The sequence below is a fragment of the Pristis pectinata genome, chromosome 3, assembly GCF_009764475.1.
Source record: "Pristis pectinata isolate sPriPec2 chromosome 3, sPriPec2.1.pri, whole genome shotgun sequence".
Taxonomy (NCBI): domain Eukaryota; kingdom Metazoa; phylum Chordata; class Chondrichthyes; order Rhinopristiformes; family Pristidae; genus Pristis; species Pristis pectinata.
Genome location: NC_067407.1, coordinates 119543201 through 119565427, shown reverse-complemented (window position 1 = coordinate 119565427; position 22227 = coordinate 119543201). Strand labels below are relative to the sequence as shown.

Genomic DNA, 22227 nt, shown 5'->3' with positions numbered 1-22227 from the left:
GAAAATTGTGCTGTTACTAATATCGCATGTTTATTGAGATCACTTAAATGAGTGACATCTACTTGTCTTAAAGTACCATTTTCTTTGCCTGACTGCCAGCTTTGAGTCCTGAGCGGTCACTGGAGCCAGTGAATACCCTTTCAGTGTTCAGTCCTGCATTGCTGCAGTACTTGCGTTTTATTTCATCTTTGACTTAACTAAAACGGACAAAATGATGAAAAGGAAAGAATTTGCTGAGATGACTGAAGATGTGGTTGAAGAAGTGGGTGTTAATGAGATCTTGTAGGTGTGGAAAATTACAATTTGGAGAAGATTGGGAAGGAGGTAACTGAAGGTTCTGCCGTAGATGATGGCGGCAGATAGAACTGAAAGAAGTTAGATTGGTACCTGAGAGATGATTTGCAATTGATAATATGGACTTTGAACTGAGTAAGTTGGATGTCTTATTTCTCTCTCAGAACGTAGAACGTAGAACATAGAACAGTACAGCACAGGAACAAGCCCTTTGGCCCACGTTGTCTGTGTTGAGCATGGTGCCAAACTATTCCCTTCTGCCTGCACAGGATTCATATTCCTCCGTTCCCTGTATATTCATGTGCCTATCTAAAAGCCTCTTAAACACCTCTATCATACCTGCTTCCACTACCACCCCTGGCAGCACGTTCCATGCGCCTATCTTTGTGTTTTTATTTGCCCCACACATCCCCTTTTAAGCTTTCCCCCTCTCCTCTGGTATTCAACATCTTGACCCTGGGGGAAAAAAAAACTTCAACTGTCTACCTTGTCTATGTTTCTCATAATTTTATAACTCCTATAAGGTCTTCCCTCAGCCTTTGATGTTCCAGAGAAAACAATCCAAGTTTGTCCAACTTCTTCCTTATAGCTAATACCAGGCAGCATCCTGGTAAACTTCTTCTGAACCCTTTCCAAAGCCTCCACATCCTTCCTGTAATGGGGAACCATTACTGTTCACAATACTCGAAGTAATTCACTTGACACTCATTGCTGGGGGCAGGCATGGTAGTGTAGCGGTTAGCGTAACGCTATTTACAGCGCCAGTGACCCAGGTTCAATTTCGGCCACTGTCTGTCAGGAGTTTGTATGTTCTCCCTGTGACTACGTGGGTTTCCTATGGGTGCTCCAGTTTCCTCGCACATTTCAAAGACGTACTGGTTAGGAATTGTGGGCGTGCTATGTTGTCGCCGGAAGTGTGGTGACACTTGCGGGCTGCCCCCAGAACACACTACGCAAAAAGATGTATTTCACTGTGTGTTTTGATGTACATATGATTAATAAAGATTCAATTTCCTTTTATTCTGAATTTTACATTATATGCCAGAGTTACTTAGTGCTAATTAGGAACAGAAGTAGGCTGTTCCATATTCAGTTAGATCATGGCCAATCTGCACAAATCAATTTACCTGCATTGGTCCCATATTCCTTGCTACCTGTATATTGCAAAAATGCATCTCTTTCTCAAAAGCTTCAGCAGTGGCTTAATTCTCAATAAAGCTGCACAGGTGAAGTGCTTCCTCATTTGCACCTAGCTCCCATTTCAAAATTATGATATGTTAAATATCTTCACCCAGAGGTTTGTGGCTGAATATATTCAAGATGGATGTCCATCAATTTTAAGATATTAATAGAATTGAGGAACATGAGTCAGTGCTACAGAGTAGTGCTAAGGTAAAAGATCATCCACAATCTTATAGAATAGTGGAGCAGGCATGAGATACTGATTAACCTGATCCTTCTGTTCTTAGGACCATTGTTTTTCTATTCTCTAATCAGAGGAAATAGTTTATCTTTATTAAAAATTTTTAACACTTTGAACACCTTTTGCAGACTTCCTTCTAAATTTAAGGCAGGTACTTCAGTTGTCATAGCTTTGCTTACTGAGTTCAAATGACTCTATGCCTTTGGAGTTACTTGCTCTCTCTTGTCTTTACTGCTGTAATATTGGTCTGGAAGATCTGGTCATCAAGGCACTGAAACTATCACTGATAAACCATGAAATCGACAGCAATATTGATGCAGAATCCTGAAATTATCATCAGTTATTTGGTTCTCCTCCACAAGTTGTACTAAAGTAAGCTTCTCCAATGGAATCAAAGGAAACTAGTTGAAATGACATGAACCCAAGAACTGGTCCCACTTGCCAGTTTCTAGTCCAGATCACTGCAGGTAGTGCTCATCAGTTGTTCATGCAGGTGTTTTATAAATGTATTGAAGATTTCTGTCTCCAATCTTTCAGACAGTGAGTTTCCCACCTCTTCCATTTGTTGAGTAAAATTTTTTTGCTCAACTGTCTTCTAATCTGTCTATCAACGAACATAAATCTATGCCACTCCAGTTACTTATCTCTCTGCTTGGAAAAATGCATCATTTCTGTTTATCCTGTCCAGTTCTGTCATAATTTTTGCACTCGAGTTAAATTTCCCTTGGTTGTCTCTTTTCCAAAGAAAACAATCCCAGCTTCTCGTCATAAATATAATTCTGTTGCTCTGAGAAAACCCTGATAAATCTCCTCTGCACCTCTCTAAAAGTGGCCAGACCTATACACAATACTTCAGCCATGGCCCAACTATGTTTAATACTTTTCTGCATGACCTCCTTACTCAAGCATTCTTTGCCTTTGTTAATAAAGGTAAATATCTTTTATGCTTTCTTAACCACTTGATTTATCCATCCCTGTACTTCCACCCCTTCACCCTCATGGGATTTGCAAGATGTTCTCCAAGATTCCTCTGTTAGTATTCCACCAATTATCAAGTATTTTGCTCTCTTAGAGTCATAGTATAGCATATACAGCATGGAAACATGCCCTTCGGCCCAACTTATCCATGCTGACCAAGTTGTCTACTTGAACTAGTCCCATTTCCTTGCTTTCACCAAATGCATTGCCTTGCATTCCCTGGATTGAATTCCATTTGCCATTTTTTGTGCTCATCTAACCAGTTCATTGATATCCTCCTGTAGCCTAGAACCTTTTCCTTCACCATTATCCACACTGGCAATTCTGGTATCACCTTCCTAATTGTGGCACCTCCATTCAACTCTGATTTCTTTTTATATAGCATGAAAAGCAAGGGGACAGATATGGAGATGTGTAAAGGTTTTGGGAGTCAGATTGTCAGTCACTCACAGCAAGATATGCTGACTTGTGCTTTTCATCCCAGTATTTACCTGGTCGGTCCATTTAATTTTTGGGTTAGTGGGAATCCACAGGATATTGATGATCAATGACTTAACAAAGTAGTGCCATAGATTGTCAAGGAAGAGTGGTTAGATTTTCTTGTTGGAAATGGTCATTGTCTGACCTTGTGTGGTGAATTTTACTTAGCATTTATCCACCCATCCTGAATGTTGTTTAGGATTTGCATATTCAGGCATTTGTTGTTATTTTTTGAGGTGTTGCAAATGGCAATAAACATTGCAATCACCTTTGAGCACTGGAGTAAAGATGTCCTACTGCAACTAAAAAGGGCCTTGGTGAGACTATACCTGGAGTATTGTGTGCACTTTTGGTCTCCTTGGCTTTTTTTAAAAAAAAGGATAAACTTGCCATAGAGGGAGTGCAGTGTAGATTCACCAGGCTAATTGTAAGGGTAGTGGATTTGTGCTTTGAGGAGAGAGTGAGTAGACCAGGGCTGTATTCTCTAGAGTTTGGAAGAATCAGAGGAACTATCATTGAAACCTCAAATTTCTTGTAGGGCTCAACAGGATAAATGCAGGGAGGCTGTTTCCCCTGGCTGAGGAATCCTGAAACAGGAGTTATAGTCTCAAAATAAGCATAGGCTATTTAGGACTGAGGTGAAGAGAAATTTCTTCAAGCAGAAGGTGTGGAATCTTTTGAAATCTATAACCTGGAGGCTTATGGAGGTTCAGTCACTGAGTTCATTCAGAGTAGAGACTGATAGATTTCTGGATATTGAGGGAATCGGGGATGTGGGAAAAGAAATGTAGAAAATAGGAGCAGGAGTAAGCCACTTCATTCTTCAGACCTGTTTTACTATTCAGTATGGTATTGGCTGATTATCCGCTTCAGTATTCTGTTTCTGTCGTTTCCCCTCATCCCTTGATCCACTTAGCATTGAGAAATACATCTGACTCCTTTTTGAGTATACTTAATGACTTGGCCTTCATTGTGTGATAGATGATTCCACAGGTTCATCACCCTCTAGGTGAAGAAATTTCTCCTGATCTATGTTCTAAATTTCTCTTTGGAGCGAAGGAGGATGATAGACGACTTGATAAAGGTGTACAAGATGAAAGAGACATAGATCAAGTGGACAGTGAGAGATTTCCCAGGGCGAAAATGGCTCACACGAGGGGGCATACTTTTAAGGTGATTGGAGGAAGGTATAAGGGGGATGTCAGAGGCAAGTTTTTCTTACACAGAGAGTGGTGGGTGCATGGAACACACTGCTGGTAGAGGTGGTGGAGGCAGATACATTAGGGACATTTAAGAGACTCTTAAACACATGAATGATAGCAAAATGGAGGGCAATGTGGGAGGGAAGGGTTAGATAGATCTTAGAGCAGGGTAAAATGTCGGCACAATATCATGTGCCGAAAGACTTGTACTGTGCTGTAATATTTCATGTTCTGAATGGTTTACCCAGGTTGTGATTCCTGGTTCTGGACTCTCAGCCATAGGGAACATCCTCCCTATAGTCATAGTGAATGAAAATGACTGAGGTAGAAGGTAAGCTTGATGAAGGTGGAAGTAGGCTCAAAGGGTCAAGTGGCATATTCCTACTTCCATTTCTTATGTTCTTGTATTCTGAGGAATATCCCCACTCTGATCTTAAGCTGCAAGGACGGTTGGGTCTCGGATCTAATCCTGTAGAACAGCCGTAGCGATGTCTTATTTAAAAAAAAGTATTTATTTGGAATAAGTCTTTCACTATCTACAGAGGCTGCCTAATTTGCTGACTGTTTCTTGTGTTTTCTGTTCTTCAGTTTTCCAGCTTGCACAGTACAGCGATCCCTGCGTTACGACTGTTTGGGTTATGGAAATTTGCCCTTACAGAATTCACAAATCACTAACCAAAAATCCAAGATATAGAATAAAATTTGCTGTTACAGAATTTATGTCGGGGAAAATTAAGTACAAAATGAACAACAATGTTAGTAATAAATATTTCTGAAAAGAATCAGATTTTAGAACTGTAAACCTTATTGTCCTTGTATGTTAAGGTAAGATAAGTTATCTTTATTAGTCACATGTACATCAAAACACAGTGAAATGCATCTTTTGCGTAGAGTGTTCCGGGGGCAGCCCATAAGTGTCACCACGCTTCTGGCACCAACATAGCATGCCCACAACACCCTAACCCGTACGTCCGTTGAATGTGGGAGGAAACCAGAGCACCCGGAGGAAACCCACGCAGACACGGGGAGAACGTACAAACTCCTTACAGGCAGCAACTGGAATTGAACTCGGGTCGCTGGCGCTGTAAAGCGTTACGCTAACCACTGCACTACCGTGCCTGCCCATGTTCTTCACAGATGTTAGTCTTCATAGATGTTAGTCGTCTGTGTACGTGGTTTGCAGTTATTTTACAAGAATGAAAACATATCACAGGATGAAATGTTAAGGGCAAAAAATAATCTTTATGAGCAAAGGAAAAAAAAACACATCGGCAATAGTAAAATTTAAGAAACTCATTAGCACTTGCCTTGTAATGTAGCCTCAATCAGAAAATGCAGGAAACACTCAGCAAGTCAAGCAGCATCTGTGGAAAGTGAAAGAGTTAACATGATGTTGAAGACCCTTCATCAGCACTGGGAAAAATATGAAAAGAAGGTGGTTATAAGTTGCAGAGAGATGGAAAAGACAGCAAATTTCTGGTGGGGCCAGGCCAAGATTGCTATGGGAATGAGTTGTAATGATCATGTGGTCAAATAGGTTAATGGGAATTTAGAAAGTGATGATACAGACAAAGAAGTGTGATGTACTGTTAAAAATAGGGTTGTGGCCCAGCAAGTTGGGTTGTATTAATGGAGAGAGGAAAACTGAGCAAATAGAGATGAATAGCAAGAGATGGAGCCAATAGCAGAAATGGACAGTTCTGATACGGACAGAGAAAGTAAGAGAATTTGATGTCAAGTTTGTGCCCAGAGGATGAAATGTTGTTTCTCAAGCTTGCATTGGATCTTGTTATAACAGAGCATGGGTCAGGATGAGAGTGGAATGGAGAATTAAAGTGGCAGGCAACTGGAAGCTTAAGGATGAACACAGCTGCTCTGCAAAACAATCTCCCAGTTTGTGCGAAGAGACCACATTGTGAACACCAAATGCATTACATCAGCTTGCAAGAAGTGCAAGTGCATTGTTGGAAGAACTTTTTGGGTCCATGGATAGTGGGTAAAGGAAGAAGACAAAGGACAGATTGCATGGTGATATGCTGCAAGACGGGAAGTGGTTTGTGGGAATGGAAGAATTGACCAAGGAACAGTCCCTTTGAAATGCTGAAAGAGGAGGGAGAGGAATATATGTCTGATGGTGGAACCTTGTTGGAGCTGGCTTGAATGCAGAGGCTGGTGGTGGAAAGTCAAGACCAGGGGAACTTTGTCCTTGTTCTGTCCAGAAGGAGAGGGATGAGGACCATGGTACAGGAAACAGATGAGATGTGGTTAAGGGCTCTGCCCACCATGGTAGAGGGGAAACCATGGTTTAGGAAGAAAGATATTTGAGAGGCATTAGTGTGGAAAATAATATGATTTGGTTCTTTATCTCAAACCATGTGGTTGGTATTTTCACTTTGTTGGTTATCAATGCTGTAGTTATTTCTGATAAACACAACAACTCCACACTTCTTCCTTTCGTGTCTTTTCACCTGTGGCACCAACTGCCAGTCCTGAACTGTCTGCTGCTTTGTCTCTTCACTTTCAATTGCTGTACTAATTTCCTGCTGCTGATGTTCCATGCAGGCAATTTACTGTGTTCATTTTTTCATTACTCTACACTTATTTCAAATATTCAAAAGTTAAAAAAATAAGCGAATTTGATTTGAGGGCTGAACTGTATTATAACAATTTTGTAATAGCAAGATATCTAGTACAAGTGTACTTGAATGGCCAATATCTTACATTGAAAGAAAAATAATCAAGGTAAATCTGTATATGTTGTCTTTTTAAAAGCTTAAAATGTATGCTTTACAATATATTTCAAATTGTTGCAGGACAATTTGTTATTTATTGATAATAAACCAACTTTCCCCTACTAAACCAACATTTCCTATTCATAAATAAAACCTCATACCCATATCATTCAATGACATTGTAACTTTTTGATTAATCCATGTCCAACTTGTTTATGATTTGAATTGTTTGGAAGAAATATTTGAATACATCAGGCACATTTTTGAATATGTGTCTGATGGTGGAACCTTGTTGGAGCTGGTTTGAATGCGGAGACTGGTGGTGGAAAGTCTGTCTTTGTCCTGTCCAGAAGGAGGGGGATGAGGGCAGTGGAAAATCCTGGAAACTTTCAGCTGGATGGGCAATATCTGTGGAAAGAACAGCAAACTTAGTTTTAGATCAAAGAACTTTCATCAGAACTGGGACAGAGAGAAAACTAGTTAGTTTTAGGTTGTAGAGAGGATGAGGAGGGACAGGTGGGAGAAAGGGAATATCTGTGATAGGATGAGGCCAGCATTGCCATGGGGATAAGGTGTAGATGAAGTCATCCAGTTTATTATGAAAGAGAGAGGGAGAGCGAAAACACAGGAATGAAATGCAGAGCTGTAGAAAATGCCCAGTGGGTCATACTGTGCTAATGGAGGGAGAAAAATTGAACCAGTGTTACAGATGGATTGCCTGCAGCAGTGGGATGAAGAATTAAAGTGGCAAGCAGTGGGAATCTGAAAGTTGCCTCTGCAGACACAACACGTATTCTGGAAAGTCATCATCCCATTTCTCTTTGGTTTCTTCATTGCAGTGCATTGAGCACCAAGTGCAGTACTCAGATTGGAAGAAATGCGAATGAATTGCTACTTCAACTGGAGGGACTGCTTCAGTCCCTGGAGGGTGGGAAGAGGTAAAAAGACACACATCGTATTTTCTGTGGAACCTTGTGGCAATCCTGAATAGTGGCTCAGATTTTCTTTCTCCATTAGTAATGAACTGACCTGTATGATCAGTTTTTAAGACAAGCTTTTCACTGTACCTCGGTACAAGTGACAATAATAAACTAATACCAATTGCCTGTCTTGCTGGTCATTTCTTATAGCTCTGCATTTCATGGTTTTTATGTTCCTTATAATATAACTGTTGTCATCAACTGGATTACTTCATTACCTGTACTACCTGTTTTTACCTGTACTACATCAATGCACTCTGTACTAACTCAATGTAACTGCACTGTGCAATGAATTGACCTGAACGATTGGTTTGTAAGACAAGCTTTTCGCTGTACCTCGGTACAAGTGACAATAATAAACCGATACCAATCTGTGGCTGCTCTGACTTTACCCCGTGAGATTAGAAACAGCTAGAAATGCTGGGAAAACTCCAAGTCAAGTGCATCTGTGGAAAGAGAAAAAGTTAACATTTCAGATCGATGACCATTCATCAGAATGGGTGCCTGACCTGAGGTTTTCCAGCATTTTCTGTTTTTATTTCAGATTTCCAGCATTTGCATTTTTTTATTTTCACTTGCCTTGTGCGAGATTCCCTTTATCCTTTTCATTCCTCCCACTGCTCTCCAACATGTAACTAACTAGTTTTAACTGTCCCAGTTGTGATGAAGAGTTAACTGTTTCTCCTTCCGCAGATGTTGCCTGCCCTGCTGACTGTTTCCAGCATCTTCTGTTTTAAAGTAAGATTTCCAGTGTCAGCAGTTTTTTAAAAATTTTAATCTACTGTTTCAGGAAATATTTTAACTTTTGTAATGTAGCAAAAATAGTCTGAAAGATAAACTTATTCGAGCCATATAATTTATAATACAGCTGTTTCGAAGTGAAATCGGACGTTAAGCGTTTAAAATAATTTTAGGAACCAAACTGCAACTCTCAACGTAAAGATATTGTGTAAACTACAAGTTGTATTCGAAGATATAATTAAAGTACGTTCTGTTCGTTTCTTCGACCTTTGCCAGAAACAATGAAATCTGACTCTGGAATATAAATAGCGAAAGGAGTCTAAAATGATTCGTGCACATTTGGTATCACAGTGATGCTGCACAGAGTAAGTACAACAGGCCCTTTGACTCTACACCAATGCATTGATCTTAATTCTGGACAACACTCACACCCGTGTCCTGAACAGGAGTGTAGAGCATCTGAAATTTTGGAGAAAACGAATTGTATGGTCATGAAGTGCAAGAATGATCGAATTATATGCTAGCTTTATTTTAGAGAATATGTGTCGTCCGGACTAAAGTTAAATTAACTTCTATATGGAACGGAATTTGGGAGTTCACATTTGGGTTAAGAATGCTTTGTTCGTGTTGACTCTTGAATATTGAATTTACGAATTGGAGAAGTTTCACCAGCGTTTTTACTCGATGTACTAACAATACAATATTCTGTGGCTCTTTTATCCACCAATTTTGTGGCTTTCTAATTCATCATCTTTTGAATTGAAGCACAACATTTCCGCACGTCAGTTATCTCCTCAATCCCGGGATAATCCAGTTAGTCGGTTATATTGCCAAACCAGATGTCAACATTTGATGCTGAACATGCAGTAAGGGAAAGGGGGCACTTGATAACTGACAGACGGAGGGTAAGTGTTCAAGTAGCTGATTCTTCTCTTAAAGTTGTCCAATTCGTGAAACTGCTGATCTGGCAACTTTTTTTGTGTGTGGCGTGCATTCATTTTGTTGGAAAATCTAGTCGATTCGATCACTTGGCGGGCGCTAGGACCGCGGTGAAACGCTGCTACCGAGCGGGAAATGACGACCTAGGCCGTGATTAAAGCCTGGGCCTTTCCTGCGCCTGTGTCAGTCGTTAAGGTTCGAGCGCGTTAGTTCAACCACGAAGCGACTGTCATTGGAAGAGATCGCAGAATTTTGTACGGGGTTCTTCAACGCAGTATTTAGTTTGTTTTCTTCCATTCTTGGGATGGTGAACGCAACTCGTGTTGGAATCCAGAATTAATCATTTAAAAGGCCCCGAGGTAGGGAGGCGGAGATAAAAGGAGAAGCCAAAAAGAAACATGTCAGAAAACTGAAACTGGAGGAACGGACAAGGAAAATCGGGTGTGCTGGTGGAGAGAATGAGAGAAATTGGGCCAGTAAAGAAAATATAATACTAGCGTTTTTTGGTGGGGAGGGGAGTGGAATGGAGATTGGGGTGAATGGTTTGAGTAGAGAAGTGCTGCCTTTTTATTTTAAAGTAAGCAGATTGTGCATGTGAGGATATGACCAGGCATTTCTAATGTCCTCAAAAAATATTCTTGCAATGACCCAATAATTCACAAGGGACGTAGTCCCAAAAATAGTATTAGTGAATTCTGGCTGGAGTTCTCTCAAATCAGTTGTATACATTTGTTCATCTGCACTCTTAAGTCATATTCCTCAATTTCTATTTACAGTAGATCCACTATTTCCAAACTATAGTAATTTAATCAGGAAGGAACCATTGAAGAAATTGAGCTTTAAAGTCCATTTCATTCCTCCCAAAAGTATAATTATGATAAAAATGTAAACTAGAATCAATAATGAGAAGTGATTTTATGTTTGAACATTATACTGGGCCAGAAGTTTCAAATTTATAGTTCTCACATCAATGTTCTCAGTCTCTTGGTTGTACTGTTGGGTGGTCACTGAATGCTTAACGTGCATATCGTAGACGGTTGGCAACTCTTCTTCCTCGAACATCATGTTTTGATGAATTGTTAAAGTTCGTCAGTGGCATCCTATCCTATTCATCTTATGGTGGGAGGAATTCTGAGGGGTTAGGCATTCTTTCATCTTCAAATCAACTTTTCCTCAGTCAAAAAAGTTAAATAGCCATCAAATAACTTTGAAGCCAAACTATTCCAGTAAGGTCTGCAAGAAGTATTGAAAGAAATATCTTTTTTGAGTTGTTTTGCATCTGGGAAAGCTTTTATCTTTCTCTGGAAGAATTCCCATTTCAAATAGTATCACTTTTGTGTTGACGTGAACAGACAAATGAAAAATTGATTTAATGTTGTATTGAAAAGTTGCCACTGTGACGGTTCAAATAATGTGCAGCACCAATGGTTTTGTGATCAACCTCTAATGTGTGACCAAGGGTATGGAAGTATATTTCAGAAAGAAAATTAATTATGACAATATAAGTGAAGCTTTAGGGTGGTTTTCTTTCTTTAAAATGTAGTAAAACTGGGATGAATCAGGTAGCTTGAATTATAAATGGCAAATGACTTTAAAAATAATTTTTCATTATTCTTTCTAGAGAGGTCTTGTTATTAATTTAGTTGCTAGGGATGAATGGAGTTACACCTCTAGATGGACTTTTTGTTGATGGCAGTTTGAATTTGTCAAAACTTGGTTTGAACTGGCAGTATGTATAAATGCAGAAATAAGACAAGCATGAAGAAAAAGCAAGGTGGATGAATGGAGGATTTTTAACTTTAATATAGATTTGTGTGTGCAGGCAAGCTTGTTTGTATTGGTGTGAAGAGCATTATTATCTGCAACACCATGTCCCAGAAACCTCAAGGGAGAGATCATGGTAAATTTTGTTAAAAGTTTTTTGGTACATGAACATTTGTCTTTTGATGATCATAGCATGATTAAGTTCAGTGAAAATTTCATAAATAAGTGGACTTTACTGAATAGCTAGGTTGCCTAATATTTCTCTTAAATTAGTTTTTCTCTTCTTGGAAATAGTATGCAATGAATCCAGGTGATAAATTTCAGCCATCAAAACTATTAAATACCAATTCATTTTACTGTCTTGGTGTTTGTTTCTAATATTTAAATTATCTGTCATTACTGCAGATAACTTAATTCCACAATGATTTGCATCTTTTGAAGATTACATAATTTAGTAATATTGTGGGAAGTGACAAAGGATAACCATGTGATGTTTTCAGTCAATTACTATTTAAAGTCCACAACACCCGGAGCATTATACCACAAGTGAATGAATGATGACATATTTCCAATTTACTCAGGTCATATGTATTTCGAGGCTCATTTGTATTGGATGTTGTGATTTAAAAATATGAAGAAAATATAATAGTGGATTGTTGTGAACAGATATACTAGGACTTGTAATAAAAACCAAGAATGTTGATGACATTCAGCAGGTCAGGCAGCATCTGTGGAGAGTGAAGAAGCATTAACATTTCATTTCAAAGATTCTTCATCAAAACTGGATTTATACTTATTGTCTGTATTATATATTATATTGGAGCTAAAGAATATACTCAGCTTGGTCCCCTTTATATATTGAAGGTAACAAATGTGACATTTTAACACTAGGGTGAAACTATTTGCTATTTACCAGTAAGCTATAAAGAATGTATAACTAAAAATTGAATGGTCAAAACTTGCTGACATCTAATCTTGGTACTACTCGCTTTGCACACTATGCATGTTTTTGACGTGCTGTTTTCCCTAATTGGTTATCTACTGTAGTTTGCACATTTTATTCCTTGCCTTTGTCCCACTCGATTTGTTTCTTGCTGACTAATTATTTGAGGCTTTCCTTTCTTCATTTCTTCAGCCCATGCCCACTCTCTGGTCATGTGTCTTTTGTCTTGATTATTTTCTTACAACTTCCTTTTTTCTCCCCCCCCCCCCCCCCCACCCCCCCCCCCCCCCCCCCCCCCCCCCCAGCTTTTATCTATTGTTTCCTCCTTTGCCACAAAGTTTAAGAAATGAGAAATACTGATACCTAGTTAATGGCAACCCTCTTGTTTCCCGCCCAAGGACTTGTCTATGTACAAACAGGTGTTGTTATGTGTGTTATTTGACTATTCAGCCCATTTATAGTGAACCCTAACTTTGTGTTTGGCTGGTGGATGATTTGGAAAGAAAAACATGGATTTATCTTTCTCTGACCTGAGGGACGCTAATGCCAATCAAAATGTACAACTTTTGGTTGAACTTGGAATAAAAATCCATTTAATTCAGAATCTTATGCTGCGCATATTTAGCCAGTTTCTTATGATGTCATTTTAAAAGATAAATTTGATATTACAAATAATGTGGCATTGATCCTTCTGTGATTATAGAATCTTGAAAGTCATCGAGAAATTTAGGTGCAGGAGTGCAAACAGGAAAGATTGAGAGCCCTAAACCAGCTGGACATATGTCATATTCTGAGTGAATCTTAATGAGATGAGCATTTACCAATCCAGGGTATTGTAGCCTAAAAGTATTTATAAATGTACATTTGTGATTTGTCTTTTAGCCTTTACTTGCTGACAGAATATTCGACCAGATCCATGGTTAGGAAGTATGCAGAGGAATAGCAGCTAAATAAGAAAATACGCAGTCAAAATGTGCAGACGAATAAGAGTCATCCAACTCTGTTTCCTCTGTGAAAATAAAAATAACTGGCCACATTTCCACTGTCCTGTGGTGGTTTGGAATAAGTTGTGGAAAATAGTTGCCTGTTTTCTAGTTTTCACAAAGCAAAAGCACATGACAAAAGTTATTACCTTCAAAGTGTGTGATGTGTTTTCCCATATCTCATCTCATCTCCCCTGTATTTGCTTCTGTGTGAATCTTGGCCTTGTCTTTTGTATGTCCGATTGATATTTTGCTTGTTAATCAAATTTGTCAGTAGAAATATGAGAAGTTAACAATGTGTGACAAATACGTAAATAACTAAGATTTGGCGTATGTTGTATAGTTGATTGTTCTGTTTTTCTCAAAATGGATAAATGGATTATATTCATATTTTAGCAAACATTTTTATGTATACAGGCAGTCCCCATGTTACTTGGGGGGTTATGTTCCTGAAAAGTGGTCCGTATCGCAATTTTTCTTGACACGAAGACAAGCCATCTGCGCGTCGTGTCAGAAACCCCAGTTTAAAAAAATGTTCTGCTTATTTATTTACTTCTTTTCCACATACATTCTATAAGAGCAAATTTCGTAACCTGAATGGTAGGATCATCTGTATGATGTACAAAACACTTGCCTCTTCCATTGCCTGAATGCACAGGAGTCATGTAAAGAACATTAATAAATATTTCAACTTTTGGTAGAATCATTTATTATATTGGCTGGTGATGCTTGACCCGTCCCATCCTACAATTTCCCCCACTGTGCAATCCGCACACTTGCACACAACCTTTGGAACCCATGGAGCAAATCGAGCTCCAGGTCTTGTTTCTGTGCCTGTTCTGTGAAGTGGTAACTTGGCCTCTGGATCCTGAGGACCCATCCTTGGGCTTCTCTGGTGGCCTTTTGATGGTTTGTGCTGTCAAAGGCCCTTGCACTTATTGCTAGGTGTCTCTCAAAATAAGATATTTGGTACTTTGAAATGAAATTATTGAATACATTTATTTAGAAATGTATTTGACTTCTAAAATAATATTAGTTATCAAAGAGAAAGCAAAACCCACCCATGTGTCTCTTTGATGTCCACTTTTGCAACTTTCATTCAAATGAATGGGGTTATGCTAGAAATACCAGCAGTGGCTGGCATAGAACTAAGAGGCCAGATAGGAAGTGTCTCTGACTCATCAACTCAGGATGACTGAGCTCCACCACTGGGCTCAATGCAAGGAACAACATCAAAGATATAAGACTACAGATGCTGGAATTTGGAGCCAAAAGCAAACTGCTGAAGGATCTCGGTGGGTCAAGCAGCATCTGTGGAGGCAAAGGAATAGTTGATGTTTTGGGTCATGACCCTGCATCAGAACTGAGAGTATGGAGGAAAGGTGGCCATTATAAAGAGTTTGTGAGGAAGGGTGAGACAGGCTAGTAGGTGATGGGTGGAACCAGGTGGGGTGGGGGAATGAGGCGGAGGGGGAAGTTAAGAAACAGGCTGGTGGGTGATAGGTGGAAACAGATGAGAAAGAAAGGGCAGGTGGGAGGAGGGGAGGGGGAAAGTAGAGTCAAGCTGAAAGATGATGTGAAACCAGATAAGGGAGGGATGATGGCCAAATGGAACTAGATAAGAAGCCCAGGAGGGTAGGTGTGTGGGTAATGGGCATCTGGAAATGGGAAAGGTGAACAAAGGGGGAGAGAACTTGGTGGACCAGTAAGAGTGGGAAAGGAAGCCGGGGAACTGGGTTACCTAAAATTGGAAAATTCAGAGTTCATGCTATTGGGTTACAGGCTACCCAATAGGAATATGAGGTGCTGTTCAAGTTACTCTTAGCACTGGGTCATAAATTGAAACATTAGCTATCCCTTTGCATCCATAGATGCTGCTCAACCTGCTGAGTTCCTCTGACAGTTTGTTTTTTGCAAGGAACAAGTCAACCGAGTGCAGTGGCAGAGCATCAGCATCTGACCTGCAGTGCATTCCCAACTTCATAATGCAGTGCTCAGGCAAGGAAGTTAGGAGCAGATTGAAGGCAAGGAAGTTAGGGACAGACTGGCTCATGAAGAAGACCTCTCTCTGGTCGTTCTAATTTGAACTACCAGCAAAAGGTATGTACATTTTGTTCCATTAATATTTTTGAATTAAGCTTATGGTAGTTGGGAACTGATGCTTTTCCAATTTTAATATTACGTCTTCCATATAGTCAAGCTGAATCACAAAGTCTTATGATTCATGATTTATAGTCTCCACAGACAAGCCTAGGTCATTCATTAGCAAAGATCTGTTTGCATATTGTCACTGAAGGTCATTGCTTTTCCCTTTGTGGATATATATCACATTGTACAAACTGCTTGGAGCAAGGAACGAGGTGTATGTTTTAACACTTGTGAATGGATAACTGGGGTGTTTGTAAGGCAAATTGTAATTTATTTTATTGGATAAATGTTATCCTTCACAGTAAACATCTTCAAATTGCGCAGCAATGACCATTTTGTTGGTGGTTTAGATTGGATATTATAGAACTCTATATGTTCATGAATTAAGTGGACAATATATGGTGTACAATATAGGATGTTCCTGAAGGATTAGGAATGTTACTTAAATTGTACAGATCTGCAATAAGTAACATTCCCAGCCTTTTTGATGATAAATATGCTAAAAACATGAACCAGCAATTGACCTGTGGAGTTAAGGTAAAGGAAGTCGTGTAACTCAAATATGTAAATTCAATTTGTTTTTGTTTGTCCTAATTGTTATTAATTTTGGTTGGTGAAATCAAAGTGTGCAAGCTTTCTGTTATTCACTACTTATCTGTTTAAAAAAAAACAGGTTGAAATATATAAGACATAAAGGTGTAAATTGCATAAATAATCCACATTCTATATCTGGAATAATCAATTGTTGGTGGCTTGCAAACCTATTCACATGGAATTCAGACATAGTTTGTTAGTTTCATGCTGATTTTGGCACTCAAAGCTTCAAATCATTTTTTTTGTTACTTTCTGTTTGTTAGTGTTTGTATCACGTGTAAAAAAAAATCTACAATTTTTACCTCTTAGCGATTTTGCAAAGTTCATTGAAACTGTGTGTTGAAGGATTCCATAATATATTTTGTACTTTTTAAGAAAAAAAAATACAATCGTGTTTCAATTATATAGAAAAGATTGGAAACATTGAAGGATCATTGGTTGAGGATTTCCATCTTTTGACTTTCTATTCATCAATCATTGTGAAACAACGTAGTAACATGTACTTGCATGGAGAAGAATGCAAAGTTAAATGAAATTCTTTTTGATTAGTTGAACTTCCTTTATGATTTTGTGTTTGCAAGTAACCTGTTATTTGTGTATCTTGCTTTCTTTCAGGAAAGTGAAAAATGGGAGCATTTTTGGATAAACCAAAAACAGAGAAACATAATGCACATGGTGCAGGAAATGATTTGCGCTATGGCCTTAGCAGCATGCAGGGTTGGAGAGTGGAGATGGAAGATGCTCACACAGCTATTGTTGGCATTCCTCAAGGCTTGGACACGTGGTCCTTCTTCGCAGTATATGATGGCCATGCAGGCTCTCGAGTGGCAAACTACTGTTCAAAGCACTTACTTGAACACATCACAAGTAATGAAGACTTCAGAGGCACAAATGTGTCTGGTTATCCCATTGAACCTACCATAGAACATGTCAAGAGTGGTATCAGAACTGGATTTTTGAAAATTGATGAGTACATGCGTAATTTTTCAGAGCTGAGAAATGGCATGGACAGGAGTGGGTCGACAGCTGTAGCGGTGATGATCTCCCCGGAGCACACTTACTTTATCAACTGTGGCGACTCGAGAGCTGTTCTATACAGAAATGCACAACTTTGCTTTTCAACACAGGATCATAAGCCTTGCAACCCAAGGGAGAAAGAACGAATCCAGAATGCAGGGGGCAGTGTAATGATACAACGAGTTAATGGGTCACTAGCTGTGTCGAGAGCTTTGGGGGACTATGATTACAAGTGTGTCGATGGGAAAGGGCCTACAGAGCAGCTGGTATCACCAGAACCTGAAGTGTATGAGATTCTTAGAGCAGAAGAAGATGAGTTTATTATACTGGCTTGTGATGGCATCTGGGATGTGATGTCGAATGAGGAGCTCTGTGAGTTCGCTAGATCTAGACTAGAGATAACGGATGACCTTGAAAAAGTCTGCAACTGGGTGGTGGACACCTGCTTACACAAGGTAGTTAATACATATTTTATCGATTTATTTAAATTATCTAAACGTGTTATGGTTTGAAATAAATTTGCTTGTAATGTGCACTTGAATTACTGACATCTGACTTTAGACGTTTTTTTCATTCAAGTCCACTTTTAATTAATGGACATGATGTCGTAGCTTTTGGTTCATACATGTTTAAGTAAGTATGTTAAACTTGTTATTGCCTCTTTTGATTTTCTGCATACTCCCAGTTTTGTTAATGATTAGTAAGTGTATATAGTTTAATACCACATATTTCAGAATATAACTTAGTAGATTCTTGCATTTGTACCTGGTAATAGATGCAGACAGTGTTTTCTTAAATTCTTGCTGCACACTTGACAAGAAGCCTATCTGATTCTCTCTAATGTTTGAAAAATACTAGAGGTCTGGCCTGAGTTAGTTAATCACAGCAAGGGTCGCACAATAGTTGAGTTTGATAGGAGAAAAAAATAATAGGTATTTTTGCCTTCATTCACTAATCAATGACAACTGCTGAAAATGTATATAAGAGCAGTACTATTTGTCTTTTAAAGTCTGGTCTCCTATATGACAAATCATCATTTGGACCACATATATGTAGATGATCTTCATGATGGTGCCTAGAAAAGAAATGGGGAGAATTTTAAGAGAGGACAATTATGAGAGAAAATGTCAAGTTTGCTTCTAAAATTCAAAGCAATGAGCAATAATTATCCTATGTCTATAAGCAGAGTAGGAACTCAGAAGTAAAAGACTTCTCAGACTAGTTCAGATCCTCCAAAATGGCATTTTTGTATGTCTTTTCAGTGTTGGAATTTAATTTTTCCTTATCAGAATTGGAAAAATATTACTTTACAATGTCAAGAGATAGGCGAATAATTCAATTGGTAGTTGTGGTATTTTGCATTTTTGTACCTTTTATTTATCTTTGGCTACTAAATACCGTTAAAATCATTAAGATTGACATCTGGTCAATGTTCAACTGGTTTTGTAGTAAATACTTGTCTTATTTGGGTTCACCAAATTGTTGTTCCTGTTCATTTTGAGCTCTGGATTTAATCCACATTAGATTAAACATCACCATTTGAGATTGCTTCCACTCTTGTGACAATAAAGATTGTATGTGAGGCTTGAATTAAAAGGCTATTAATGTTGACCATGAGTTCACTATATAAAGGTATCAGTAATTGAGCACTGAATTAGCAGATTTGATGTTGCAAGAACAATGGCTGATGTGGGAAATGTTTCAATCTGACACATTAAATAAATTTGGTAAATAAATTGGAAAGTTGGTTTATTATTGTCACATGTACCAAGGTACAGTGAAAAACTTGTCTTCTATACCATCCTTACAGATCAATTCATTACAACAGTGCATTGAGGTAGTACAAGGTAAAACAATAACAATGCAGAATAAAGTGTTACAGTACAGTGAAAGTGCAGTGCAGATAGACAGTAAGGTGCAAGGTCACAACAGGATAGATTGTGAGGTCAAGAGTCCATCTTATCGTACTAGGGAACTATTCAATAGTCTTATAATAGTGAGATAGAAGCTCTCCTTGAGCCTGGTGGTATGTGCTTTCAGGCTTTTGTATCTTCTGCCCAATGGGAGAGGGGAGAAGAGAGAATGTCTGGGATGTGTGGGATCTTTGATTACGTTGGCTGCTTTACCGAGGCAGGAAGAAGTATAGACAAGAGTCTGTGGAGGGGAGGCTGGTTTCCATGATGTGCTGAGCTGTGTCCACAACTCTTTGCAGTTTCTTGCAGTCATGGGCAGAGCAGTTGGCTTACTGATCCATGATACATCCAGATAGGGTGCTTTCTATGGTGCATCAGTAAAAATTGGTGAGGGTCTAAGGGGACATGCCAAATTTCTTTATCCTGCGAAGGAAGAAGAGGCACTGGTGAGCTTTTAGTGTTTTTCTTTGGTCCAGTGTTGAGCAGAGAAGCTGGAGAATGACACCCACCCATTGTTCTATGCTTTGTTGTTTTCCGGTATTTACTCAAGATATAGGAATCCATTCAGCCCATCGAGTCTCTGCTGGCTCTCCGAGCAATCCCATCAATACCATTTCCTCCACTTCTCCATTACCTATTCTCTCTCTCATGCCCATTAACACGCCCTGTTTCTCCCACTAGTTCCCTGCACTAAGAGTACTTTACAGTAGGCAATTCGCCTAACAATCAGCACATCTTTGGGATGTGGGAGGAAACTAGAACACCCAGGGTAATGAGCAAACTCCACATAGTTGGTGCCAGAATTGCACCTGCGTGGCTGGAGCTGCGGCGCTAAACTACCTGCAGAAACTGAAAACGTAAATAGTGGAGAAATGTTCCATACATCTCCATTTACTTTATAGAACATAGAACAGTACAGCACAGTATGGGCTCTTTAGCCCATAATGTTGTGCCGAACTATATGTACAGCTCCTCCGTGATCAATCTAACCCATTTCTCCTGCACAGCCCATAACCCCCATTTTTCTTACTTCCATGTGCCTATCTAGGAGCCTTTTAAATGTCCCTATTGTATCAGCCTCTACAACCACCCCCAGAAGTGTGTTCCAGGTACCCACCAGTCTCTGTGTAAAGAACCTACCTCTGACATCTCCCCTGAACATTCCTCCTCTGACCTTAAACGGATGTCCTCTGGTATTGGCCATTGCTGCCCTGGGGAATAGGTGCTGGCTGTCCACTCTGTCTATGCCCGTCTTAATATTATACACCTCTATTAAGTTGCCTCTCATTCTGTGTTGCTCCAAAGAGAAAAGCCCGAGCTCGCTCAACCTTTCCTCATAAGACATGTTCTCTAATCCAGGCAGCATCCTGGTAAATCTTCTCTGCACCCTCTCTAAAGCTTCCACATTCTTCCTATAATGAGGCGACCAGAACTGAACACAATACTCCAAGTGTGGTCTAACCAGAGTTTAATACAGCTGCAACATTACCTCATGGCTGTTGAACTCAATCCCCTGACTAATGAAGGCCAGCACTCAATACGCCTTCTTAACCACCCATCAACTTGCGCGGCAACTTTGAAGGATCTATGGACTTGGACCCCAAGATCCCTCTCTTCCTGTACACTGAGCACAAGAATTTCATCCAAAATCTTTGTTTTTGTGTTTTGATGTAAAATTGACATATTGGTCATTGTTTAGATCAAAACTGCATCAGTGATAATTATGTAAAGTATATCAACATGTATTCTATTTTATAAATCTGAAACATTTGGTACCTTCAAGATGCAAAGGTAAAATTCAGCAGATGCTAAAATGCAGAGAAGTGCTGCAAACTCATTTGAACTTTGAACTTGCAAAGTGATCTTCAAACTTGAAAAAAGTCTATTTTCTTGGTATCTGCAAAGATGAAGGCCAAATACAGGAACTTGAAATTACAGTCGATGCTTCTGTAGCCAACTGAAATAAAATAAAACTCCAATTATCTACTGTGCGACTATTTGGAAATTCTGCAGCATCACACTCACTGGCGCTGGTTCCCGTGCTCCCTTGAAACTCTCTGAGGCTATGTTTCTTGTGCATCCAATTGTCTGGATTTAAGCTATTTGTCTGACATGACCAAAGACCCAAACTTCCTGATTAATGGAGTTTTACTGTATTATTTGTCTAAGGTTAGTACCTCTTTGATACTATTGAATAATCCACATTGAGGCATCAACTCCAAGTTCATTCGAGAAAGGCAATCCCCTTGTGTGAGTTCAGTTCTTTCTACCCCTGTGCAATTTCTCCATCTTCTCAAAATCATCTCCCATGTTTGTAATATTATACTGAGCATGTCCTAGGGATCTCTCCTTGGTTTCCCTTACATCTCTGATGAGATTAGCCTACCAGCAGTATTTATCCAGGTCTGGTCTGGAACTTGCGTCGGTTTCTAGGTTGCATCTTTGGCTAAATCTAATGGTGTGCATTCTAGACATTTAATCTTGAGTTGAGTTTTCAACTCCATACCAGTGTGATCAGGCACAATGCTGGACCAAATTAGCAGTAATGTATGAATTGAATAGTGAAACATGGGTTTTTTAATGACAAATCATGTCAAATAAACTTGATAGTATTTTTTGGTGTCCTGAGAGGATTAATGAGCAAAAATGTAATTGCTGTATGGACTCCCAAAAGACACATGATGAGGTGCCACATTATGGCTGTCATTAATATTGAAATCCATGGAATAATGTGGTCTGGGGCAGCATGGATAGAAAATTGGCTAAAATAGGAAATGGAGCAGTAGTGAAAAGTTGTTTTTCAGACTACTGAAAAACAAGTGGTTGCATTGGAACTTCCCAGGGATCAGCACTAGGATAACTTTTTATATGTATTAATTTCAACTGAAAATGGCACAAAACTTGGAAATGTAATGAACTGTGAAGGAGATATGGACAGGTGGCTGAAATGGGTGGAGGGTTGGCAGATGTCATACATTTCTCACTATTAAATTTCATGTTGGTAGGGTGAACGATAAGAGGAAGTATAAACTAGAGGACACAGTTCAGAAAGGGATGCAAAAACAGAGAGATTGGTGGGCATATATGTATTGCTTG

At 39.2% G+C, this 22227-nt stretch overlaps 1 protein-coding gene across 8 annotated transcripts in view; it reads left to right on the top strand.

Moving 5' to 3' along the window:
• Window positions 1-22227, top strand: part of ppm1ba (protein phosphatase, Mg2+/Mn2+ dependent, 1Ba) — a 109583-nt gene that overhangs the window by 38327 nt on the left and 49029 nt on the right. For 4 of the 8 annotated variants that reach the window (XM_052012120.1, XM_052012115.1, XM_052012113.1 and 1 more), the window contains exon 2: window positions 16817-17673. In XM_052012120.1, coding sequence (XP_051868080.1) covers window positions 16828-17673 — 846 coding nt within the window. In that variant the 5' untranslated portion in view covers window positions 16817-16827. Of the gene's footprint in view, window positions 1-9952; window positions 10129-10164; window positions 10246-16816; window positions 17674-22227 lie in introns of those variants that run through there. The other 4 variants (XM_052012118.1, XM_052012121.1, XM_052012114.1 and 1 more) reach the window with 4 other exon arrangements.